General features: G+C 40.1%; 1 protein-coding gene across 1 annotated transcript in view; it reads right to left on the bottom strand.

The window, feature by feature from the left end:
* The window catches only part of calcrl2 (calcitonin receptor-like 2), a 39,696-nt gene extending 13,246 nt beyond the window's left edge, over positions 1 to 26,450 (bottom strand). The window contains exons 1-3 of the mRNA XM_080897848.1: positions 26,336 to 26,450; positions 2,750 to 2,807; positions 2,435 to 2,609 (exon numbers count right to left, since the gene is read on the bottom strand). Of these exons, the coding sequence (XP_080753974.1) occupies positions 2,435 to 2,609; positions 2,750 to 2,807; positions 26,336 to 26,385 (283 nt within the window). The 5' untranslated portion in view covers positions 26,386 to 26,450. The remainder of the gene's footprint in view (positions 1 to 2,434; positions 2,610 to 2,749; positions 2,808 to 26,335) is intronic.
* Between the last annotated feature and the right edge of the window lie 108 nt (positions 26,451 to 26,558).

Here is a 26,558-nt window from a genome sequence, read left to right as displayed (position 1 = left end):
GGAATGATATTTTGTAATGAATGTGAAGGCGCATGTTTGAAATAAAAATGAACTGAACTGAACTGAACTTCATTACAAACTCAATGGGGACATGGCAAACAACTCTAGAAGCCAACTTCAACTGCATAAGCCTTAAACCCCTTGGTGAGCAATGGCTATGGATACCGACTATGGAGTGGAGCAATTGACAGCCACCTCCTCTACATGGATGACATCGAGCTATATGCCAAGAGTGAATGAGACATCGATTCACCAATCCGCACCACTAGGATCTACAGCAGTGACATCGGAATGTCATTCGGATTGGAAAAAGTTGAATAGTAACAAAGAGAGCGAAGGTAGTCAGAAAAGAGGGGATCAAACTACCAGAAATGAATTCTACAGGCAGCAGAAACCCAAGAAAGAAAAAGAGCAAGGAGAAGAATCATCATGGTAGGACAGGCCCCTTCATGGTATGTATGAAGGCAGATTGAGGAAATTGTATCAGTGGCTGGACAAAGTTGGACTGAAAGACAATACAGAGGCCCTAATCATGGCACCACAAGAAATAGGTCTTAGCACGAGCTCAATAGAAGCAGGGTTCTACCACACCAAGCAAGATCCCAGGTGCAGGCTGTGCAAAGATTCCCTGGGATACATGGAACAACATAAACAAGTGGCCAGCATATACACAGAAACATCCGTGCCGACTATGGCCTGGAAGTCCCACGGTCAAAATGGGACATGGTTCCTAGGGTGGTTGAGAATGACCAAGCTAAGTTCCTGTGGGACTTCCAGATACAGACAGACAAACTGGTGATAGCTAACCAGCCAGACATGGTAGTGGTGGACAAGCAGAGGAAGATGGCTGTAGTGATAGATGTAGCTATACTGAGTAATAGCAACATCAGGACGAAGGAACACAAGAAGCTTGAGAAGTAGGGCTGAGAGAAGAGCTCAAGAAGATGTTAAGGGTGAAGGCAATAGCTGTTCCGTTGGTAATCAGAGCACTGAGTGCAGTGCCCTTGAAGCTTGGCAAGTGCCACCAGTAGATCCCAGACATCCAAGATTTCTGTCCAGAAGAGCGCAGTCCAAGGAACAGCAAAGATACAGCTAAAAGAACACCCGGAGGGGCGAGAGGCACCCTAAAGTGATTATACACCAACTGCTCATTTTGAATTTATTTTATCATCCACAGGCAACCCTTTAAATTATTATTACTATTTATATAGATTTTCCATTCATTATAAATAGTGTGTTACTCTTATATAGAGAGTGTAACCACAGCTGGGCTACACAAAGCTTCTCAACAATACTCGGAAATTCGCTTATACCAGGTCCCACAGAGGCATGCTGGGAATTGAAACACACAATAACATTTCAAAGGCAGTGAAGTACTGAATGGGAGTAACAGGCACTGGGGAAATACAAAGGGCAAGTTTCCTTTCTTTCTGACTCACTTCCTCTCTCTCTCTCTTCCTCTCTCTCTCTGTCCCTCTCTCTTTCTCTTTTCCAAGGAATGTGCACACACCAAATAGGAAGGACTGCCAGTAATACACCTCACTTCCTTACTATTCAACTGCTATCAGTTACTTAATATGTTATATGTTGCTTTACGATATATATACACTACTGTGCTGTAAACAAAATGCTGTAAACAAAGAGTGCTTTCAGAAAAAGAAATGATTGTTTATTGGCCCCAAATGTATTCTGCAGCAGGATAATGACCCCAAACACACAGCCAAAGTCATTAAGAACTCTCTTCAGCGTAAAGAAGAACAAGAAGTACTGGAAGTGATGCTATGGCCCCCACAGATCCCTAATATCAACATCATCAAGTGCCTTTATGTATTTTTACTTGATAAACAGAAAATACAGCAACTGCTTTATCACACAGAGAGGTCTACACAATAGCAATGGACTCCTTTACTGCCCCCGAAAGGTGGAGGATGGAAAATATCCAGACTTTTGTTGATGGTGGTTCAGGGGTTTATTTCAAGCCAATTTCACATTCTAAAACAACTTAGTGGGTTAGCGGTAAACAACCCCACCTCCTGTGTATGCTTGCTCTACGGAGCTTTTAAATGCCATTGCTACCAACATTTAAAGTCTTCCGATATAGGTGAGGAATTTGAGGAGTTTTTCTTCTGCCTTGGTGAGATCATGAGTTAAAGTTTTATTTTCCCTTTCCTCTTCATTTACTAGTAATGCAACAAGTCATCTGTTCTAGCACTGGCTCTGATATAATTATGTGGAATGTTTTCCAAACACAATGAAAATAGATGAATTTTTATTAATTAATTTTATTAATTAATTGTTTCATGCATACTGTGCATGTTTATATTTGCAGAAGAAACGATTTCAATGCTTCTTTATCCTCCATCTACCAGGAATAATATACTTAAAAGAAATTCATCCAGCTGGGATGGAACAATGGGTAAAGTGTTATCATCACCTTCTTCTGTTACTGGATCGTGGATTATTTTCAAGTAGCATTCAAACTGAGCAGCCAGGATCTGCCGTCTCGACTGTCCAAGTAAGTCGGCCAAATCCATGTTAGTAAAATTCTCCTGCCGTGGCATTGTTTTTTCAGTGACTGCCAGGGACTCCATATCCTGACAGTGGGCCACCTGGGCAAGGTAGTCATCAAAAACAAAGAGTATGTTAGAGATACTACAAATCTACGTCCTCTAATTTAATCAAAGCACATTCTGGCTTTGACATAAAGCATTAGACACTTAAATAGCTAATGGGTGAAAGGAGTACTCACCTCTGTGAAGAGTGCCAGTGCAACCAGCAGGGAGAGTGTTAGGGTTTTCCACATTTCTCTAAAAGGAAAAGAAGAACATGAACAATGTAATTGTGAAACATCTGTACGCTAAGTCTCCCACCATATGTACATGTGAAGTGGCTTCAGCTGCATCATTCAAGTACGACATAAAACCACCACTAGCATGCATGAAATCAAGCGCTCCGCATAGCGTCACTGTTGCAGGCCGAACCCAAATGCCTCTGTGTGAACGCACAGTTTTTATAAGCACATTCGTGTATGTTTATTCGCTGTTTGTGTATTTTCTCATTTATCAGCAAAGGAAGTTCATGCTCCCGCAGTCATTTCTCTCTACTGTCCACTCAGGGTCACAGAAACAGATGTGTGTTTATTGTTATTTTGGGGCAAAAGAGCAGCGAGTTCCCTTTAGCTTTTCATCTTTAATGAGCCAGCCAGTTACAGAGTCTCTAACAACAAATACACAGTCAGTGCTTTAATTCTGTTGTTCTCGCTCTCTATAGTCAGACTTTGTTTCGGGGATTTGCTCAATGCAAAAATCTACAGCTGCATATTCTGTTTAATTTTTCCTTGAAGCAAAATGTATTGTGAAACGGAGGCATCTACATTTTTTTTAAGATTTCAAATGATTAAAGTCAAACACAACTGATAAAATAGCAACATTTTATCAACATGGTTACAAAAACATTTTGCCAGATGTGAAAGGGATATAAACTGAAGAGTGTATGAGAAAAATATCTGAAAAAGCAATAAGAGTTCGCATTATCGTCAATAAATTCTCTGTAGGGGACAGAGTAATGAAAGCATTTTGACAGATGCGAATAAGAGAGATAGAAAAGCAAAAGGGGAAAGAAATGTGTGGAAATGTTGTGAGTCAGCGGTGTTGTTTCTCTAAATATTCAGTTTTATAATTATTTTTGTGTGTGTAAAAGAGCCTGGAGAGAAGAGCTCTCAGAATACAGGCAGACTTGATTTCATCATCCAAAATCTTCTGCGTGACTGGATCATTTTTTTCTCCACTCAATCCAACATATAAGATGAAAACGTTTAAGTTTACAACTGAAATATTCTTGTTTGATGCTTTTGTCTCTGTTGCTTATTTACTCATTGTGACAATAGAATATATTAAAAATAGTTTTGTAACTCTCGTGAAAATTTAGTTCTCTTATTTTTAATTGAACATACACTGGTGATGAAAAGAAAGAAACAAACACTGAACGGTGTAGGTGAGGACAGTAAGCAGGCTTGGTAGACAGATTAACAAATAACAGGACCCATCAAACGCTTAGTTATTCAAATAATTAAACATTTAAGAAAACATGCTTAAAATATAAACTTAATGTATTTCAATTAAGTAAATTTAATTTGACCAGATTCCATTAAATGTAACATTTTATATTCTACACAAGTAAAATTACCATATAATAAAATGAAGTTAAGTCAGCATTATCGACATCAATATTTTTTTAGTGTACTAAAAATAAACTAAAATAACAGAGAAAATTAAATGTATGCTGATTTCTTCACAGATTACAGCTTGTTCAAAATGCTTCTATCACTCCAGTTCTTGCTGACTTGCATTGGCTACCCATCAAATATTGTATTGATTTTAAAATCTTGTTGCTAATAAATAATATTGCGCCTAGCTATCTCACTGACCTTCTCAGCCTGTACACTCCTAGTCGAGCGTTAAGATCATCAGGTCAGTTACTCTTGGTGCAGCCTAGGTCTCGACTGAGGACCAGAAGACGATCGTGCCTTTGTCTCAGCTGCACCTAACCTCTGGAACAGCCTTCCTGCTACTACTATTCGTGCCTCGGACTCTATCCAATCTTTCACATTACGGTTGAAAACTTACCTATTTAATCTGGCATTCCCAACTAGCTAGTGCCCTCATCTCATCTATTTTAATCGTATTATTATATCTTTGTTTAGCCTCTTAGCTGATATTATATTTGTATGAATTGACCCTCCGAATTGAGGTCTGATACCTACTTTATTTAGCCCACACTTCTGGTCTAATTAGTGCTTCCCATCTGTTAGTGTTAGTGCTAGTGCTTGTTTTGTATTTTGGTAATGCCTTTTATATAAATTTATTTTGATCTATTGTAATATTGTGAAGCACTTTTCAAGCCTTTGGTTTTAAACGTGCTATTTAAATAAAGTTGTATTGTATTCTTATAAGTCTGGACACAGACTGGATGTCATGTTGTATTGCGTAAAACAGCTTAAACTACACTTATTATAATTAAAATATCAGTTCGCCAATGTTAAAGGTTAAAGTCAAGTGCTTCTCAAATGCTCATGAGTCAGTCGCAAGCATACAAAAATGACTTGTAACTAGGTTTGAAGTGAAGGCAACACACAGGAAATGTCCCAAGCTCATTACAGCAAAGCTTGCCTGCAAGATTCTTTCCGAACTGCTTGCTTCTGCAGTTTTCCTCCACCAACCCAGAGAAAGTTTTGGTATTGCTGAGTCTGCTAAGATCAAGTGCAACCACGGATTACTTTAGATTGTTTAACCACAGCTTTTTCCCCCAGCTGAGGAGTATTTCAAATCGACTGCAGCACAGGGGGAATTTAATGTGAATATTGATCTTTAAGTAACTTACAGAAGTAAAAAAGTCACTTGTGTTTTTGCATTCTTTATATTAAGAATCATCAACTATTATCTTTACTACTACCATGTGCAAATAGGTTTCTGATTTGGTCTTTTAATGCCATCCTACCAGCGAAGAACAACATCGTAGCCACAGGCTATTGTAGCCTGCCCTTACTTTTTTTTTCTTCGCATCACAAACTGTGCTGTGACAGTTTTTCCCATGAACTTCAGTTCTGAGTTTCCGTCAGTGACAATGATGACACGCACAAACACACACAAATATTTATAATTATGATTCAATCCATCAAGAACCAAACAATGATTGCCCCTCTTTCTGTTTTGTACACAGTTGCCTCTCGTAATGTATTGTTCCCCATCAGAACATTGTTAACCCAAGGACACGCACCCGCACATATCATAATGCCTTGGCAAGTGCTCGCTATGTGCCATTGTCACCAATAAACACTGCTTGCAATCTATCTGTGAATTGTAGCCAAGTGGTTTGGATTGTCTTTGTTTTGCGGTAACAAACTGAGATGCTATTGCTGATTCGTCACTTCCTTTGTCCCTGTGGTTTTATTGTCTTTTATTTTCTCTTAGGCCGTCACCTCTCAATTTGAACTTAGGTGATGCAGATGCATGCTGATTTGACTGTGCCCAGAGAATTGTGTGTCCTATATTCAGCCAGACACATTAAGACGCACACATACAATAAAGCCAACACCCTTTCCGCTTGATCTCTTTCTTTTTCTCTTACTGCTGCTCTTGAAGACTCTTCCTCTCAAACTATTTTTTGTCCTCTGGTTTTTCTCATCCTACACTGCTTCCTGTCAGCATTTATCTCAGTCATACCGGTTCATCTGGTGAGAACAAAAGCCCGAAAATCACTGACATGTCAGTGAGACTGAAGAATATTGTGACTGCTTTTCTTTTACGGCTATGAAAAAAAGCTGGGAATCACTGCTGACCAGTGTTTGAACTCAGAGATTCAAACAGTGTTTAAAAAAAGAAAAGTCGTACTGAGTGCAGACATAAAAAAACACATCACTTTGACAAAGCATCAGCACATGCAGCTTACAATAACCTGGTTCATGAAGAAAACAATGAGTCTTTATACTGTAGCTCTGAGCACCATTACAGCAGGCCAGCTGGGACATACTGTGTAAAATAACAACAATAACATAAGTTTCCCCCCTAATTTAGTTAACCTTTCCACACCATTATATTAAGAAATTTTACTTTATAAGTCACTATGCTGTCAATCTCCAAACAATCTCCAAATTTTGACCATGTTTATTAAAAGTCCCAGCACCGTCTGCAGTACATGTAGCAGAGTAGCATAACAGCTGAGCAGACACTGATGTGGGTCAAGTCCCTGTGCTTTTCTTGTGTTGCATGGCTTACTTGGATAGATATTTATATTGCACTAGTCTACACTTACCCAGCGCTCAAATATTTACACTGTAAAACCAAAAGATCCACACACATACACGGAGCAGTTTCTATGCCCTTTTGGTGCATTTTGTCCAGCACACGCGCACTCATTGCCACTACATGGTGGTTCAGTAACTTGCCCTGATTAGTAGACCTAAGACACGGCTTTGGTTTTAATCAGCTGTGCTGTGATTTACCACCATATTTATACTTGAATGATCAGTTTTCCACAGATGAGGTTTTTTTCTTATAAAAAATAATTAAAAGTCTGTTAAGGCATTCTTGTGGTTCCTTGACTTTCCAAAATTAAAGCCTTCATCTGTCAGGCTCCTCACCTGTGAAATCAACCCTCAGTTTGACTTCAGGAAGCAGACATCCTCTCTACTTTTCTGCTCATACACTACTTATCCTTTTCTTTTCTCTTTCCTCTCAAACCCAACAGATCGTGGTAAAAGACGCCCGCCTCTCTGACCTTGATTGTGCTTGAGGTTTCTTCCTGTTAAAAGGGAGCTTTTAATTTCCACCGTCACCTACTGTTTTCTCACAGGTTATCATTTCCCCATTGATACTGTACGTCTTTACCCTACAGTATAAATTGCCTTAAGGTGTTGTTGTTGTGAGCTGGGGCTAAACAAATAAACCTGAATTAAATTAAATACTTTAAAGATTAGGTTTCAAAGTTTATTTTTTATCGGGCAGATCCCTCCTCAGATTAGGTCATCTACCCAACTACCAATCTTGAATTCCCAACTTTAAACATTCTTCTTCTCATTTCCCAGCTTCAGGCCAGCTTCTGTTTTATTTTCCCCACTGTGTCTCTTTTTCTTTTACTATCTTCATTTTTAGTATTTATGAAAGTTGCTATGAATTTATTTTTATTATTATTTTTTTATCCTTCATTTGTATTGTTTTCTTTTTTGATTGATTGATTGATTTTGATTTTACTGTTGTGCAGCATTTTGGTCAATGTCTGTTGTTTAAATGTGCTGTAGAAATAAACTAACTTGACTTGACTTTTTGATAAAGCTTACTGTTACTGTGGATCACGTGATCCACTAGCTGCTCACATTACAGTCCTCCATGAGGCTGATCCTGATCTTGGAAAAACTTCCTTCCAGGCTGATGATCCTGGAATAATGACCTTTTAACTGGAAGTGTCTTCCTGTTAAAAAGGAAGGCTTGCTCCACATAGTGCTTGCTCATAAGGGATTATTTGAATGTTGGGGTCTTCTCTCCAATATCATATCTCAATAAAACTGAATTTAATTGGAATTAGATTGACATGTATATGATTATTGAACTAGTGACAAAAGCACTAAAAGCACTATTTTAAAATTTTAATTTTAAAATAAAAATAAAAACATTAGCAAAATTACATAACAGCAACTAAACTTCAGTATAGGTCAGGCTTTTTCCAATAGCTCAGTGCATTCCTTTAATAGAGTTCTTTCTTTCTTTCTTTCTTTCTTTCTTTCTTTCTTTCTTTCTTTCTTTCTTTCTTTCTTTCTTTCTTTCTTTCTTTCTTTCTTTCTTTCTTTCTTTCTTTCTTTCTTTCTTTCTTTCTTTCTTTCTTTCTTTCTTTCTTTCTTTCTTTCCCTAGTGAGATGTTTAGATGGTCTGACAGTCAAACTGGTATGCATTGCTTGCATGTCTGGTAACAGCTGTAAAAACAAATCAAGGCCACCAGTTCACCACATGTAGCAGCCTCACACTAGTAATAATGCAGGAGTAACAGCAGAGAGTCATCACCTATTGGAAGTGCTAATAACAGAAAATACTAACATGAGTCCAAACACGTGTCAGATGCTGTAGCCTTTCTTGGCAACCACAGAACTCAAGGTGATGTTTTCAGTGGATGGCGAGGTTTCACTCACAGACCTCGCAACATATGCGCAGCAGTTTGAAGTAATTAGGCCAAACTGCTACTTCACAAGTGATTTTGGCAAATGAATTCTGATTAAGATAAACTGTCAGACTCTAAAAGAAGGAGCGACCTAACAATAAAACCTAACACGTTTTATGGAATAGAAAATGAAGAAACATACCAGGATCCTGATGTTCTGAGGTCATAAAATGCTTTAAAAAAAGGATCAGTCATCTGTGGTATTGTGAGAAGCCTTTATTGCTAAAGACTTTTTCTCTCCTTAAACAGAATTGTTTCTCATTATTTTTGTTAAACCAAAGTGACTCTAATAAATCGTCCCTTTCCCTCTTTCTGGAAGGCAGAACATAAATATGTCTACATCTGAAAAAGTACAAACTGTACCTCTTGATAGTTCATGAGAAACAGAAACATGGGAGTCTGACTGGAGTGGCCCGTATTAAGCAAAAAGTCAGAGAAAAATATTGATAATGTAGAGATAGCTTAACAATAACAACAACCGTGCTATGTTTCTTTGGCCTGTGTTCCACCCTTTCATTTCCTTCCAGTGTTTGAATATCACCACACTGTAATGTTTTTGCACAAAATACACAAGAAGAACAATCCTGCCCACAAGAAAACCACCACCCTGTAGCTTTAACACTTCTTGTAATGAGGAGCTTTGAAATGGTTGCTGTTCTTCAGATACAGCAGGCATCAAAACCACATCAACATACTGAAGATTGTGGCCCACATAAAGGACCCCTTGAGCTCTCCTGCATTATCCAGGGCCCAGGGGAGAAAAAGCTTGACCTTGGCGCTTCTAAAACCAATACAATTGTTGTAGATTTCCATTTTTGAAGGAATGGATTACACCTTAAATCGGTGAGGTCATCTTTGCAAAAAAAGCCAAGAGTGCCTACATTTTCTGGGGGTGAAAAATGTAAAAATATACAGTCATCGAAAGAATTCTGCAGGTCTTTTGTAAGAGCATCAGTGATAGCTTGATTTGTAGCTATGACGAACATTGGCACAATCCCGAAGAACATTTGGATCAGGAATACAATAATCGTACTAGATCGGGAATCACGAAACACTTACAGGAACAAACTACAGTTAAATGGGTTAAATGAATCAGGACACAACACACTATCTACAGGATCAGTACACAATTTCTCCAGCTGGACATAACCATAGCAAATTTCCCATCAACCTCCTGGTACTTGGACTGGTACTTATACGTTAGAAAGGACTATATCCAGTCCATTTACTAATACTAGTCCATTTACGATTTATCCTTTGCCTTTTGGACACACACTGTTTTATATTTATCTTGAACTATGTCTATCCAGCTAATATTATTATATTTCATTTAGTTATTTCATTTACATGACCATTTTAATTTGAACAGTATATTTAGTTTTATAGTCTCACAGTTCTTAAACCTGGCTCCTATTTTATCTTTCAGTGTGAACGGACGCTCTTTTCCAAAAATGAGACGAATCAAGTCAATTCCATCTGAATCGAGCTATTTACTGACAAGCTCCCTAAACGCCTACTTTTTCTCAAACTGCCTTTTTCTTTAAATCAGTTGTGACGTCCTATAGTTTCCACAATGCCAGTTTGACAGCATCCAAAGAGTGGTCATTTCCATCATGAAGTTACATGTGCAACATGTGTAGGCAGGAGAAGCAGTGGTGATGTTATCAGCAGAAGATACAAGAAGACTTCCAATTAGGGGGGAACTACGAGAGACACAGCATGTCTCATAACATCACTGCATTCCGGTCTTTTGAGGTAACTGTTTCTGAGAAATAGTGTTTCTGTAGTGTGGTCAGTATGTCCTGTATAGCACTGTTTTCCCTGTTTTACTGTGTTTGCTAAAATCCCCTATTGTAGAGTAAGAGTTTAGATCTTCCCCAGTCCTTACTGAATAGATTTAATTCATTATTGAATCTAGTTCTTCATGATCAGTGATATTGTAGCAAAATATATTCAATTCAGTTCAGTTTTATTTATATACAGGGAGTGCAGAATTATTAGGCAAATGAGTATTTTGTCCACATCATCCTCTTCATGCATGTTGTCTTACTCCAAGCTGTATAGGCTCGAAAGCCTACTACCAATTAAGCATATTAGGTGATGTGCATCCCTGTAATGAGAAGGGGTGTGGTCTAATGACATCAACACCCTATATCAGGTGTGCATAATTATTAGGCAACGTCCTTTCCTTTGGCAAAATGGGTCAAAAGAAGGACTTGACAGGCACAGAAAAGTCAAAAATAGTGAGATATCTTGCAGAGGGATGCAGCAGTCTCAAAATTGCAAAGCTTCTGAAGCGTGATCATCGAACAATCAAGCGTTTCATTCAAAATAGTCAACAGGGTCGCAAGAAGCATGTGGAAAAACCAAGGCGCAAAATAACTGCCCATGAACTGAGAAAATTCAAGCGTGCAGCTGCCAAGATGCCACTTGCCACCAGTTTGGCCATATTTCAGAGCTGCAACATCACTGGAGTGCCCAAAAGCACAAGGTGTGCAGTACTCAGAGACATGGCCAAGGTAAGAAAGGCTGAAAGACGACCACCACTGAACAAGACACACAAGCGGAAACGTCAAGACTGGGCCAAGAAATATCTCAAGACTGATTTTTCTACGGTTTTATGGACTGATGAAATGAGAGTGAGTCTTGATGGGCCAGATGGATGGGCCCGTGGCTGGATTGGTAAAGGGCAGAGAGCTCCAGTCCGACTCAGACGCCAGCAAGGTGGAGGTGGAGTACTGGTTTGGGCTGGTATCATCAAAGATGAGCTTGTGGGGCCTTTTCGGGTTGAGGATGGAGTCAAGCTCAACTCCCAGTCCTACTGCCAGTTTCTGGAAGACACCTTCTTCAAGCAGTGGTACAGGAAGAAGTCTGCATCCTTCAAGAAAAACATGATTTTCATGCAGGACAATGCTCCATTACACGCGTCCAAGTACTCCACAGCGTGGCTGGCAAGAAAGGGTATAAAAGAAGAAAAACTAATGACATGGCCTCCTTGTTCACCTGATCTGAACCCCATTGAGAACCTGTGGTCCATCATCAAATGGGAGATTTACAAGGAGGGAAAACAGTACACCTCTCTGAACAGTGTCTGGGAGGCTGTGGTTGCTGCTGCACGCAATGTTGATGGTGAACAGATCAAAACACTGACAGAATCCATGGATGGCAGGCTTTTGAGTGTCCTTGCAAAGAAAGGTGGCTATATTGGTTGCTGATTTGTTTTTGTTTTGTTTTTGAATGTCAGAAATGTATATTTGTGAATGTGGAGATGTTATATTGGTTTCACTGGTAAAAATAAATAATTGAAATGGGTATATATTTGTTTTTTGTTAAGTTGCCTAATAATTATGCACAGTAATAGTCACCTGCACACACAGATATCCCCCTAAAATAGCTAAAACTAAAAACAAACTACAAACTACTTCCAAAAACATTCAGCTTTGATATTAATGAGTTTTTTGGGTTCATTGAGAACATGGTTGTTGTTCAATAATAAAATTATTCCTCAAAAATACAACTTGCCTAATAATTCTGCACTCCCTGTACCTACAGCATGTTCTAATCGCTCTAATAGGATATTATGGTCAACAGTATCGAATGCTGCACTAAGGTCTAGCAGGACAAGCACAGAGATGAGTCCACTGTCAGAGGCCATAAGAAGATCATTTGTAACCTTCACTAAAGCTGTTTCTGTGCTGTGATGAACTCTGAAACCTGACTGAAACTCTTCAAATAAACCATTCCTCTGCAGATGATCTGTTAGCTGTTTGACAACTACTCTTTCAAGGATAAGTGCTGTTCACTAAAGGAAAAATATTGTTTCATTTTTTTCACAAAAAAATGTGAGCAGTTTAACACTTTGTTTAGACAATATCAGCTATTCTTTGACCATTGAGCCAAACAGTCAAACAGTTGTGGCTTTAGATATCCCCCTAAAATAGCTAAAACTAAAAACAAACTAAAAACTACTTCCAGAAACATTCAGCTTTGATATTAATGAGTTTTTTGGGTTCATTGAGAACATGGTTGTTGTTCAATAATAAAATTATTCCTCAAAAATACAACTTGCCTAATAATTCTGCACTCCCTGTAGTGCCAAAACACAACGCCAGTCACCTCTACCCACATAGCAAGCAGGTCTGGCCTGGATCTGGTATCAAGCCGGCACTGCTGGTTGACTTCTGGCATGATAAGACGTATGTCATCCAGATATGGGCCAGGTTTGGCAATGATGCTACTGTTTATGCGATGGCATGCCACATCTGGCCCGATTGTGGTTTGGTGTATGTGGCCCAGGCCCATAGAAAATAGGTCTTCCCTGGATCCGGCATCAAGCTGGCACTTCTGACTGACTGGTGTCATGGCAGGGTGTATGTCAACCAGATGTGGGCCAGGTCTGGCAATGATGGCACTATTTATCTTCCTATTTTCCTATTTTAGTCAGAAGACCTAAATGCCATGTTGCAATACTATACTGCTATGGTAGCCAACGTTTCAAATGCAGATTTGACAAGTTTGTGAGTGTACACTATATCCCAAACCTAGTGACGGTTTACTCTCTGCACCAGTGGGTGGCTGTAGCTCAGGAGGTAGAGCAGGCCACCTACTGATCGGAAGGTTAGTGGTTTGATCCCTGGCTCCTCTAGTCTGCAAGTCTGTGTATGAATATAGTTAGAAAGCACTCAGTCTAGAGAAAGTGGGAGAATGTGGAATGTTGTATAGAGTACTTTGAGTAATCTGGGAGAGTAGAAGAGCGCTATATATGAATCAGTCCATTCACTGTCTGAACAGTTTTGTCATGTTACTTTTGCACTATTATGTTCCAGCACATGTTGTTATTACATGGCTTGATTAAGGTACACATTAGGCTGACATCTGGGCCAGCACAGGGCCAGCAGTGTGTTTGCAACTGGCCCTTGGCTGCACACAACTTACACATGGCCCACATACCGCAAAGAATGACGGCCCTTTGGTGGCCCAAATCAGGTTTACCAGAGGTAATCCACACATGGGCCAGCAAAGGACCACCAGTGTGTCTGCAACTGGTCTTGTGCTGGCCCATGTGTGGGCCACCTCTGGCAAACCAGATCTGGGCCACCAAAGGGCTGTTATTCTTTGCGGTATGTGGGCCATGTATAAGAACATTGTGTGGGCCAGATCGGGGCCATACCAATTTTGCTATGTGGGTAGGTGATGTACAAGTCATACAGTCTCAAATAATATGTAATAGAGACATGACTGGTATTATCACTTGAACTAACAAACATGTTATCCAGTGGCTGTAGATAGCAACTACAACTTTTTAGCCAGGGTTTAAAAAAAAAAAAAAAATCCAATTAATTTATATAAATCATTTCACAGTGAGGAAGGTCGTTAACAAAAGACATAGCTTTTAAATGTCTGACAAGACTCGGCTCCCCAGCAAATTCAGTCTGTTTAAAGAACTCCAAACTTTCATCGCTGGATCTGCAGGTAACTCTTGTTAAAGTTCAAGTGTTTGAAACCAGGAGAAGACTGCATTTGTGTGTTTGTGCATTGATTATTATAACACTCTTCTTTCTGGGTTACCAAAAAAAGGTTTTAGAGGTTTACAGATTTACAGATGGTACAAAACGCAGCTGCTTGGATTTTAGCCAAAAATTGTGAAATTTGAGCACATTACCCCAGTACTGAAATGTCTTCACTGGTTGCCTTGTCAGGTTCGAGCAGATTTTAAGTTCCTGTTGCTCACCTACAAGGCTTTAACCATTTCACGCATAGTGGCCACTACAGTGGACAGCTATCGTTGTGGACAGCTGTTTTCTTGTATTTGTGTCAGTGTTGATATACTTGCACATAAACCACTACACTGGACACTGATGTGTCAAATTCATAAGTCAAAACGTATGTTGTGCACCTAAGTGGACATGTAACCAACTCTTTGAAAAGTACATATTTTAAAAAATGAAGTTCAAAAATATTTTTTCATGCCTAAAGATGAATAAAAGTACTTAATAAAAAAAATCCTGATTGAGGTTGTCATAATTCATGCATGAAAGGGTTAAAGCTAAGTTAAAGACCTACTTGGTCACCTGATCCTATGCGTCTTAATTTTATGCCTATTAGTTTTTAAATTGTTATCAGTTTTTAAATTGTAATGTTTTTTGTATTGCTTTTATTCACTTATCTTTTTTTAAATATTCAAATAGCTGTTCAGCACTTTGTTTAAAAGAGCTTCATAAATAAAGTTATCATTTTTATTATTAATGTAACCTCCATCAGAAGCCTATGTCACATCTGCTGATATTTTTGATTAATAAATGAATGAAAGTGCACATTTTTCCTTGCTTGAAGGTAGAACAAATTTCCCTGCCGTGGGATCAATAAAGTCTTATCTTATCTTATCTTATCTTATCTTATCTTAGACTATCAATTTTGATAAAATGTTTGCTTCTTGCTCAGAAAAGCAAAAAAAAAAAATTGGTTAAAAAGAAATTCCTATAATTTTCATGGGACATACTTGTTTTTTTTGCATGACTATATGGTCTGTACTACAGCTCACCAGCCGGAACTAATAAGAAATCCAAATGTTTTTGTTTTTGCTGTCCCAGAATTAGCTTTATTGGTTCTTTTACTCAGTAAAATGGACTGCAGATGCTGCTGTGAAATAAAACGACTTTTTTTTTCCTCCACTGACCCTAGTGGTCATTATTGCATAATTGCACAATGGCTAATTTTGTATAAACTAAAATAGAATATTATTGTTAGCACATGTGTTATCAATTGCAGTATTGCATTTTTGCAGGGTTAAAGGAATTTCAACTGTAGGGGAAAAAAGCATTTTTGCCTTAAAAGCAGTAACTCGAGAAAGTTATTTTGGGAAGAATGCAGTTAGTTTGAGAAAATCCAGACCCCATGGGTATATATAAAAGAACAAAAGCTCAGACTGAAAGCTTAAATTAATTATGAAAAACCAATTTAAAAACTAACAGGCCTAAGAGCAAATAGCTGGCTGGAATTCTCACGCTGCTGTCAGCAACATAACAGAAAAAAGGACTGTGTAATTAAAAACTCTTCTTTGTTAGATAACTAAAACAAATGCCACTCAAAGCAACAATGAATGCACTCCACTGGATAAGAGAGAGTTTATCAGTGATAAGATAAAATACCACAAACACCATGGAGAACCAGAGGGAAGAAAAAGAAAAACTGGCCTTGATATTTATTTACAAGCCATATTTCAACTGTAGCTGAAAACTGTTCTGCACATCAAAGCTCTAATAAGCTCTACAGCTTGTTTATGTATCAATAAGTACTTAGAGTTAAATTTAAGTGCCAATATTGTTTAAATGTTTAAAAAACTATCATTGACCTAAACTTCCATTAACAAAAGTCTTTCAGACTACTGAGTGACTGTCTGAAAAGCATACTTAAAAGTGTAAACACTCCTCATTTTGTAAATACTTGAGCTTATATATTCATAAAGTGCTGTTGATGTTAACATTTCATTCTTACTTTTTGAAGGATGGAAGGACTTTAAGTTGCACGTACTGTAGAAGTTAGATATGGTAGAATCCAACCATAAAGGTCAACCTTCAGGGTCATAACCCAGATAACCCTGGAGGTGACGTAAGATAATAGGCGGGGGTGGTGGTGGTGGTGGTGGCTTTGGTTTGAATACCTCTCTTTTTTGAGTTCATTTAACTCACCAATGCGCAAGCAAAAGTGAATTTAATCTGCAGGGCACTTTATTTTCCCATGGGGTCCCATGAAAAACTGGGACTGCTTTGGAGGGCCCATTAATCATTCCCAAACACTAAAGCTACTGTGTCTACATTTTCAGGCACCTTATATGACTCTTCCATGTTTGACAGTTAGGGGTATGAATTTAATTTTCTGAAGGGGCCATATGACTGGGCCTGTTGTGGAGGGCCACACCAAGAGACTCCAAAGTGCACACAGAATACTTTTAATTTAATAACATTTCATAAAAGTACTGTTTAAACTCAAACCTTGAGGCAGAAAAGTAACTAGTAACTGTATCTCTTAGGGTTGAATTGTTAAATAAAGTGCTCATATACAGTAAATTTAGATTTGAATGAATTTACTTTGTTTCTAATAATGCTTACAGAGTCAAACAGGTATTTGTGGCTCATCCAGCTATATGTTTTTTTTTTGTTTTTTGTTTTTGCCTGTCCCATTTAGTTCTTTTGCCATCAGAATTGTTGTCTAAAGGCGAAGAAAGATGCCCAACGGATTTACTTTACCAAATTGACCATCCCAGCCTTGCCGTAATGGTCTATTTGATTCACCTTTTATTGTTTATTTTATTTATTTTTTATTTTCACTTGCTAGATACGGGACAGACTTGAATGAGGAAAAGAAAAGGGAGAAAGGAAGAGGGGGGGAAAACAGCGGAGAAGAGGGACGGGGATAAAGGGCAAAAAAAACAAAAACCAACTAAATAAGCAGACAAAAAAAATACATATATCAATCACCTGGATCACCTGTTGAGAAAGAAAAAAGAAAACAAGCAGAAGAAAACGAGAGTAATACAATAAACAACATCACGATGATATATGGGAATATAACAGTAAATACTAAATATTAAACATTATTGTGCAGCACGTAAGATCGACAGCGCACAGTGTGCTTTGAGGTAGGAGCCAAAAAGGGTGTAGTTTGTTTGTGTGAGCACCCGTGTGTACACCTGTGAGCATGGACGCGCTTGTTTTTAAAAGTAATGATCTGCTAGAGGGTGTGGGGGGGCCACTGCCCCGTCCTCCAGGGCATGAAGCAGGTATGGAGGAGATCAGAACTCCAGACATCCAGAGGCCCCTAGAACACAAGAGACCAAGGAAGACCAACAGAGGGGCAGCCGCGCCACTGTCCCAGAAAGAGCTGAGGAGAGTCCCAGATGAGGGGTCACTCAGCAGCCACGGAGCAGAAGCCAGGGGGGTTGCAGTGACGCGCCCGTGAGCTCCGCCGGCAGCCAGCTGTGCCAGAGTGACCGAGCCCCAGGCCGAGAGGCCGGGGGCACCCCACCCCCGAAGTGGCCCGAGCGAGCCCCAGGCTCCAGGCCCCAATAAGCAGCCACCAAGGAGTGAGCCGGTGTGTACCTGGACGCCCATCTCCGCCCATCCAGCTATATGTTTTATTCAGCTCAGCTTCTCATGTTTTCTTATCTGCTTGATGTTTCTTAAATATCCAACATTTAAAGTGAGTTTTTTCCAGTTCCTTTCAGTAAGTTGCTCTCGAACACTATCTAGTAGGTCAAACTGTCACAGCTTCTCTCCCATGCAGGTCTACTGTGGCTGAGGAAGTGTCCCTCAGTGCATCTGTTCACACATTATTTTTATTTATTTGTATTTCACTGGGGGTGGGGTGGGCATCACAGAGCGGCAACACAAACCATAGTAATATGTGAGGGAAGGGAGACAGGAAGGATGGATCCTCTGTCATCCTGCACCAGCTTCCTGCCTGCTCTCCCCTTGCCACTTCTAAAGAGCCCAACAGGTTAAAAATAAGCCATTGTAATGTGTACACAAAGGGATATGGAAAGGACTTTTATAGCGGGGGGACACAGATAACATTCTCAAAGCTTCTTAATATAAAAACACTCAGTTCGGTAGGGAGAGGTGAGGAAGTTCATTTGCAGAATTATAAACTGAACAATGTTGCATCTATTCTGTCACCCTTTGTAGTTCAGTTTGTGGGTGTCGAGTACAAAGTAAAATGGGAGGGCAAGTTCGCTGTAAGTCACAACTTTGTTTAACATGCTAATATGTAAACATGCAATAAATCTACACAGTATGAAAGGTCTGCACCTTAGAACAACACGCAGCAACACTACACATGAGTAGTGAGCGAGAGGAGGGAGGTTTGGGGTCTTCACACACCCCTGTTCTCTGCTGGCCATCGGGGCGGGGGGGCTGGGAGGAAGTGTGGCCGTCCGATTGGGATCTGGGATGCGGGGCCTCCCTGCTGCTGCGGGCGCTCAGATACAGTGGGGCAAAAAAGTATTTAGTCAGCCACCGATTGTGCAAGTTCCCCCACTTAAAATGATGACAGAGGTCAGTAATTTGCACCAGAGGTACACTTCAACTGTGAGAGACAGAATGTGAAAAAAAAATCCATGAATTCACATGGTAGGATTTGTAAAGAATTTATTCGTAAATCAGGGTGGAAAATAAGTATTTGGTCACCTCAAACAAGGAAAATCTCTGGCTCTCACAGACCTGTAACGTCTTCTGTAAGAAGCTTTTCTGTCCCCCACTCGTTACCTGTATGAATGGCACCTGTTTGAACTCATCATCTGTATAAAAGACACCTGTCCACAGCCTCAAACAGTCAGACTCCAAACTCCGCCATGGCCAAGACCAAAGAGCTTTCGAAGGACACCAGGAAAAGTATTGTAGACCTGCACCAGACTGGGAAGAGTGAATCTACAATAGGCAAGCAGCTTGGTGTGAAAAAATCAACTGTGGGAGCAATCATCAGAAAATGGAAGACATACAAGACCACTGATAATCTCCCTCGATCTGGGGCTCCACGCAAGATCTCATCCCGTGGGGTCAAAATGATCATGAGAACGGTGAGCAAAGATCCCAGAACCACACGGGGGGACCTGGTGAATGACCTGCAGAGAGCTGGGACCAAAGTAACAAAGGTCACCATCAGTAACACACTACAACGGCAGGGAATCAAATCCCGCAGTGCCAGACGTGTTCCGCTGCTGAAGCCAGTGCATGTCCAGGCCCGTCTGAAGTTTGCCAGAGAGCACATGGATGATACAGCAGAGGATTGGGAGAATGTCATGTGGTCAGATGAAACCAAAGTAGAACTTTTTGGTATAAACTCAACTCGTCGTGTTTGGAGGAAGAAGAATACTGAGTTGCATCCCAAGAACACCATACCTACTGTGAAGCATGGGGGTGGAAACATCATGCTATGGGGCTGTTTTTCTGCCAAGGGGACAGGACGACTGATCCGTGTTAAGGACAGAATGAATGGGGCCATGTATCATGAGATTTTGAGCCAAAACCTCCTTCCATCAGTGAGAACTTTGAAGATGAAACGAGGCTGGGTCTTCCAACATGACAATGATCCAAAACACACCGCCCGGGCAACAAAGGAGTGGCTCCGTAAGAAGCATTTGAAAGTCCTGGAGTGGCCTAGCCAGTCTCCAGACCTCAACCCCATAGAAAATCTGTGGCGGGAGTTGAAAGTCCGTGTTGCTCGGCGACAGCCCCAAAACATCACTGCTCTCGAGAAGATCTGCATGGAGGAATGGGCCAAAATACCAGCTACTGTGTGTGCAAACCTGGTAAAGACCTATAGTAAACGTTTGACCTCTGTTATTGCCAACAAAGGTTATGTTACAAAGTATTGAGTTGTATTTTTGTTATTGACCAAATACTTATTTTCCACCCTGATTTACGAATAAATTCTTTACAAATCCTACCATGTGGATTCATGGATTTTTTTTTTCACATTCTGTCTCTCACAGTTGAAGTGTACCTCTGGTGCAAATTACTGACCTCTGTCATCATTTTAGGTGGGGGAACTTGCACAATCGGTGGCTGACTAAATACTTTTTTGCCCCACTGTATGTACCAGCTCACTCCCAGTGACTACTTGGCGGGGCCTGGTGCCTGTTGCTCGGTCAGGTCGGGTCTTACACTCCACCTCTCTGGGAACTCTCAGGCCCTCCAAAGGCCTATCTCCCCTCACCACACTCACACACACAACTGATGCCTTCAGGGGTCGGTGCGTTGGTGGTTCTTGGTGTCCGGGGCTGGGTGCTGAGATATGTACCAGCTCACTCCCGGTGACTACTTGGCGGGGCCTGGTGCCTGTTGCTCGGTCAGGCCTCTTCCGGGGCAAAGGGGGCCCTCGGGCCTCTGGGCCTGCGGCTCGGTTCACTCTGGCACAGCTGGCTGCTGGCAGAGCCGGCGGGCACGCCACTGCAGCCCCCTCTGGCTTCTGCTCTGTGGCTACTGGGTGACCCCTCATCTGGGGCTCTCCTCAGCTCTTCCCAGGAGGGTGGCACGGATGCCCCTCTCGCACTCTGGGGCCTCTGGATGTCTGGAGCTTGGATCTCTTCCATGCCTGCTTCATGCCCTGGGGGACGGGGCTATGGCTCTCTACATCCTCTAGCAGACCATTACATGGGGAAACCTTTTGAATACAAGCACGCTGATCCACACAGGTGTGCACACGGGTGTTCACTGTTCATAGACATAAACTACACCTCTATTGGCTGCTATTTCCAAGCACATTATGCGTTGTCGGTCCTGCTTGCTACACAACAACATTCAATATTTAGTATTTACTGCTGTTTACACTTAGCTAGATTAACGTGATGGTGTTGTGTTTAGTATGTTGCTCTGTTTTTTTTTGCTTGTTTTCTCTTCTTTTTCTCTCAACAGGTGATGTGCCCTTTCTCACTGTCCCTCTTCCCTTCTGTTTTTCTTTTCCTTCATCTTTCTTTCTCCCTTTCCTATCCTTCAGTCATGTCTGTCCCATCTGTTACAACTGAAAATAAAATAAAATAAATAATAACAACAACAAAGGTTGATCAAATGGACCAATACAGCAAGGCCGTGATGATCCATTGGGTATCCTTGTTGGTCTTCAGACAACAATTCTGACGGCTAAAGAACCAAATGGGACAGGCAGAAAAAAAGAAGAAAAAAATGAACAGTATGAAAGGTCAAACAAGGCCTCCTTTGTTGCTCATAACTTACATCACTAGAAAAATAAGCTATGTCGTAATTTCAAACAAGGAGGTACTAAGCACAGAGCAGCTCAGCTAGTCCTGAACAGCAGCCCCGAGGTCATTTTTCTCACAAGTAGGCAGACGTTTACAGTAATTTGGAGTGTGTTTGGAGATATCAATACCATTACAGATTCATTTGTTTGCCTTAAGTAATATAACACACGTCACATAATTTTTATTATTATTTTTTAATAAACGGGAGGATGAGAAAGTCTATTTACCACATCTGCACTCATAGTTCAGTACTGTTCACAAACCCAGAAATAATTTCCATGAGCTGGCTTTACTAAACCTAATCATGCTGTGCAGTCACACAACAGAGGTTATCAACTTGCCAGTCACTTGTGGCCAGGAGCTTGTAAACATGGAGTGAGAGTGCACACTTCTTGTTCTATTTCTCACAAAGAGGAAAAAACTATAAACCTAAACAAATATGAGGAATAAGCGACAAAGCTGGTGAAGCCAAAGCCAGGAAGAAAAGCTGGCTCTGGCCAGACTGTGCCAAGTTGTGAAGTTGAAAGCCTTATCAATAACACTTCCCCTGCATTAACAAAAAGGTAGATCCCTCTGTAGTTACAATTCTGTGTTCCACTAAATTAATGTCTTTCTTAGATGTGTGCATGTAGCATGGATTACACTTGTCCTTAATATTGCAACCATGTTGGTGTTGAATGGTGAGTAGTTAAACAACTAACAATAAAAACCTGTACAACCTTATAGTGACAACCTGCACAAGTCTTTAGGGTTTTAATTAAGATTATATCTAAAAACATCTCATTAAGCTGCCTGTCAGCAAAAGATATGATTTTGCTGGTCTCTGAGTAAGCCACCTCTTAACGCTTAGCTTTGAAGAGAGTTGAATATCTCACTAGTTCTAACTAAACTGAATTGAAAATATTCTGAAAATAACTGCTTCATAAAAACCATTCATATTAAACCCGAGGTTACCTCGCTAGCACCCCACATCTTGCTTCTAATTTCAGAAATGTTTCCAAAAACACATCCTATAAAATGTTTTTCACTTGATTTGTAAGTCTGGCAAAAGTGGAAATATCTAGTGTATCTAGTATAGTGTCAATTCCATTGCATCCCCCCATATAACACTGCTTTTACATTCAGGTATTTAGCTTGCTAAGCAGATGGTTCCTTATTTTGTCTGTTGTTTGATGCAGCTAGTGAGAGCCACGAGACTCAACCATATGATAAATGTGTTTTGAAAAGCATCTACAAGCATCATGGCGGTTCAGAGTTAGGAGATCATTCTCAGTCTGTTTGTCACTATGTTTGAATCATTTCACATCATATTTGTATCTGATTCCATTTAATACTGATATTACGTAACAATGCTAACCCTGGATCCAGGCCGATCTGAGGACTCGTGTTTCTGTTTTCCCTTCTATGCAAAGAGATTTTCATTGATATGCTACTGAGTCATATCTGCATGTTATGATCTGTTTAGAAATGCTGACTCATTGCTATAGTTGTTTGTACACTGAAAAAAAATATTTATGCCCCAAATACTGACTTTAAATAATCTGATTACATTTCAGTTTCCCATGTTACATTAGTACAGTGTAAAATGTTGAATTTGATCAAATCTGGTCAAATGAAATTGACTTGATTGGTATTCAGTTTATACCAAGCGTATTTTCCTTAATGATTAGTTATTTGAATAAATGAACCTATAATTTTATATAATTAGTGCTTTACAGATTTTTGTGAGTGTATCTCTGTCCAGCTGCATCCAGAGGCATTTTGGTGCACACTGGCTGATAACTCCCTTCAGAAATCAAAAGTGAACTGAAAAATTTCAGAGGTCTTTGCATTTCTGCATTTGTCTGGTGTAATTAAAAAAAAAAAAAACAAGTTGAAAATGTGGAGCTACAAGGAAGACCCCTTGTGAATGCAGGAACAAAGTGAAGGTAGCTTCTTTCTTCTTTTGTCTGGCAATATCTACTCACACATCTTATAAGCAGCTGTTTGGAAATAGAAGACATATTTCCAATAGTAAACAAGTGAGAGTCACTTATAAAACCTGCCCACTAACCTGTTGCAGAACAACAAGAGCCAGCAACTAGTCAACACACAAGAGCCTGTTATGCAATAACCACAAGGAGCTTTAATTACAGGTCAAACAGGGTACTTGAACCTACCGGCAGGGGGTGATGGAAAGGATGCACAGCGCTTTCATAAAACAAATGCTTTCTACTTAGAGTGACCTCAAAGAAATATGATCTCCACATTGTAAAGTGATCCAGACAAAACGTATTGTTTGATTTAATACACTTTACAGTTGAGGCTCTGTGTTTGTTTGATGCTATGAACAACGGCAAGGTGTGCAGAAAGTGGTCTCTTAACATTATCTGATTCTGTAAATCACTTATGAGAGTCAGCCCACCAATAGCACCAGGATTTACAGCCACCATGTTGTCCATGTATGACTTATTGGGAGCTTGGTTATGTTCCCATAGCTGGACCCAAAAATAGCTCCTGCAGCTTGGAGCTATGCCATGCGGTTCCTTTTTTGTTTCTTATTTATACTTTTTTGTCCCTGGGACCATAAAAGAAGCACAAGCAGCACGGACCAGTGAATAGAGGAAGTCTGACATCTTCTTAACTGCTCTATCCAACCAAACACAAGCGCTCCCACCTAACAGATTACTGCCAACACCCGTGGCTAATGATGACACAGAGGGAAGTTAAAACTAATAAAATGGTAAATATGCCAGGTTTAGCCATCCTTCCCATCTATCAGCCAGCGTGGGAGCAAGCACACCCTGACACAGTTCCCAGATATGGTCAGCCTGACACCATGTTCACTACCAAAGCATCTACTATGATTCTTCCCCCCCCCATTTCCCATATATCACACTAAAGTTCTTCTTTAGTTTCCCCTTGAGAATAAACAGACTCAGTCTTGTTCTTTCTTTCCTCCACTTATTCAACTTCCTAGGAAAAAGAAAATCTAATATAGCCATGTAAAAAATGGAATAATTCAAATGTGACATCAACAAGGTGGTTCCTGTTGTAGAAATAACCTTTAAAATGACCTTTATCTCTAAAGTTTTATAGATAACACAATCTAAAAAAAAATAAAAAATCCTATCTATGACTGAATGACAGGTCATCTTAGGCTACCTAACAACAAACCCTGCAACTCACCACCTATTATTAACATACAGCATGCAACCCAAACTGTCAGTTATCTACCACTGAGCCTAAAATAAGCTCATATTTTTATTTTTATTTTCTTGTTTTGTTTTATGTAGCAGTGGGGGGGGGGGGGGGGGGGGGGGGGGGGGGGTCGGGGTCGGGCAGGGGGGTTTGTTGGCCTGTTTGTGTTATGAAAACTGAAAAGCCAGTTGGGGGTTGGGACCAAAGTAGCAGCTCAAACACCTATTAATACACTGATAGCTGCCTGGCAAGAGCAGGCTGTTCCACTCAGACACACACTAGAGTGCAGGGGTGCAAAGTTTCCCACAGGCACATGCAAAGTCCAGGAAACATCTTAGAGCATTCACACGAAATCAAGCAATGAGGTGATCTGAAAGCTGAGAATGCACAGGTATGATGACTACACCTTGGCAACACTAGGTCGAGAGCACAGTGTTGAAGAAACTTAATTCGAATGGCAAATATAAGAAACAAATGCACAAAGCAAAACAGGAAACTGTTGTTGACATAAAAGTTTCTTGTAAAGTTTTGATAGAAATGTAATAAAACAAGTGAGAGTCACTTATACAGAGCATGTAATTCTCTATCGCTCTTTTTTTTTAAACACACACACATTCAAAGCAGGTCCTACCAGTCTGCAGAGGTTTTCTAGTGATTGCTAATGTGCACGTAGAAGGAAATGAAAATCACCCGGGAGAAATGCAAATGCTAAGAGAAATAACAAAGCACTTGTCAGTCTGATGCGAACAACTTCGAGCAAGCTTGTGTGCACCTCTGTGTTTCCTATATTATTTTACTCTCTGTGCTGTTAAGTCAGACTGAATGTCAAAAGGAGCACTTGGGGATGCCTTCCTTAATTTGCGTTCTGTAATTAGTTTATCAACCGGCATTACTCAAGGATGTGAAGATTTTACAACAGCAATGTCAATTTCAGCAGAAATCCCTTCCCCACATTGCTTACTGCTTTAAAAAACTGTTCTATTAGAAGCCATCTAGCGTTTGATTGAATCTCAGAGTGCTCCTAATGACAGGAAACACTATCACCTCCCACTAAAGCACTGCTATATTGTCCATCTTTACTGTCAGATGTCATTTACTTTTCATGCCATGTTGACTCACTGCAGACTCCCTGATGTTGACCATCTGCCATCTGTGCTTCGCAGTAGTGAAGATAATCATGGCATACACTATTTTATCCCTCTGTATTCTATTCATATATTACTTAGAACTGCAACAGCAGTAGCAGCCAAGGAGTCAGCTCAGGGTGTGACCTTCCCTCAACTTGCATGAACCCTATATACAAAACCCCATAAGGGAAAAAAAATGTTAGAATCTTTTAATATTGCATAAAATGCTTTCAGTGAGTGTCAGCTACAAAAACCTTATTGTTCTCTATCATAATAAACATACTCGTAAATAGTTCTATTATTTTTTGTGAAAAAATACAACGTGCATGATTATTACTACGTGTTACAGACACCTTGTATCGGATTTACATGCCTACATCGTGGATTTTCCACAGTCATGGAGTAACTTTTCTTATGCATTGCATTGGTGCAGTTTTTCTTTTTCATAAGACACAACACGTTTGCATCTTGCGCTGTGTGGCCACAATTCAAGTGAAGGCTCATAAACATTGTAATAAGTCGTGCCCTGGACTGTTCCTAATGCCTGATGTTGAGATTTGTGGCTTACCTTTTCTTTGAGTTAGCTGTCAAACTGTCTTCTCCTCCAAATATCCCCATGCTTGCATGATCCGAACAGAGAACTGTCTCATGCTGTCTCTGTATCAACAGTGACCAAACCCGACCACCCCGCTATAGGAGTCAAGACAAACGTCATAGCGAATACTACGTTCCTGTTAGCACTTTCAAAATAAAGCATCTCTGAACTGAACTGACATATTTGTATTCATTAA

This window comes from Rhamphochromis sp. 'chilingali' (genome assembly GCF_963969265.1).
Source record: "Rhamphochromis sp. 'chilingali' genome assembly, chromosome: 12".
Taxonomy (NCBI): Eukaryota; Metazoa; Chordata; class Actinopteri; order Cichliformes; family Cichlidae; genus Rhamphochromis; species Rhamphochromis sp. 'chilingali'.
This window is presented reverse-complemented; position numbering and strand designations above follow the sequence as displayed.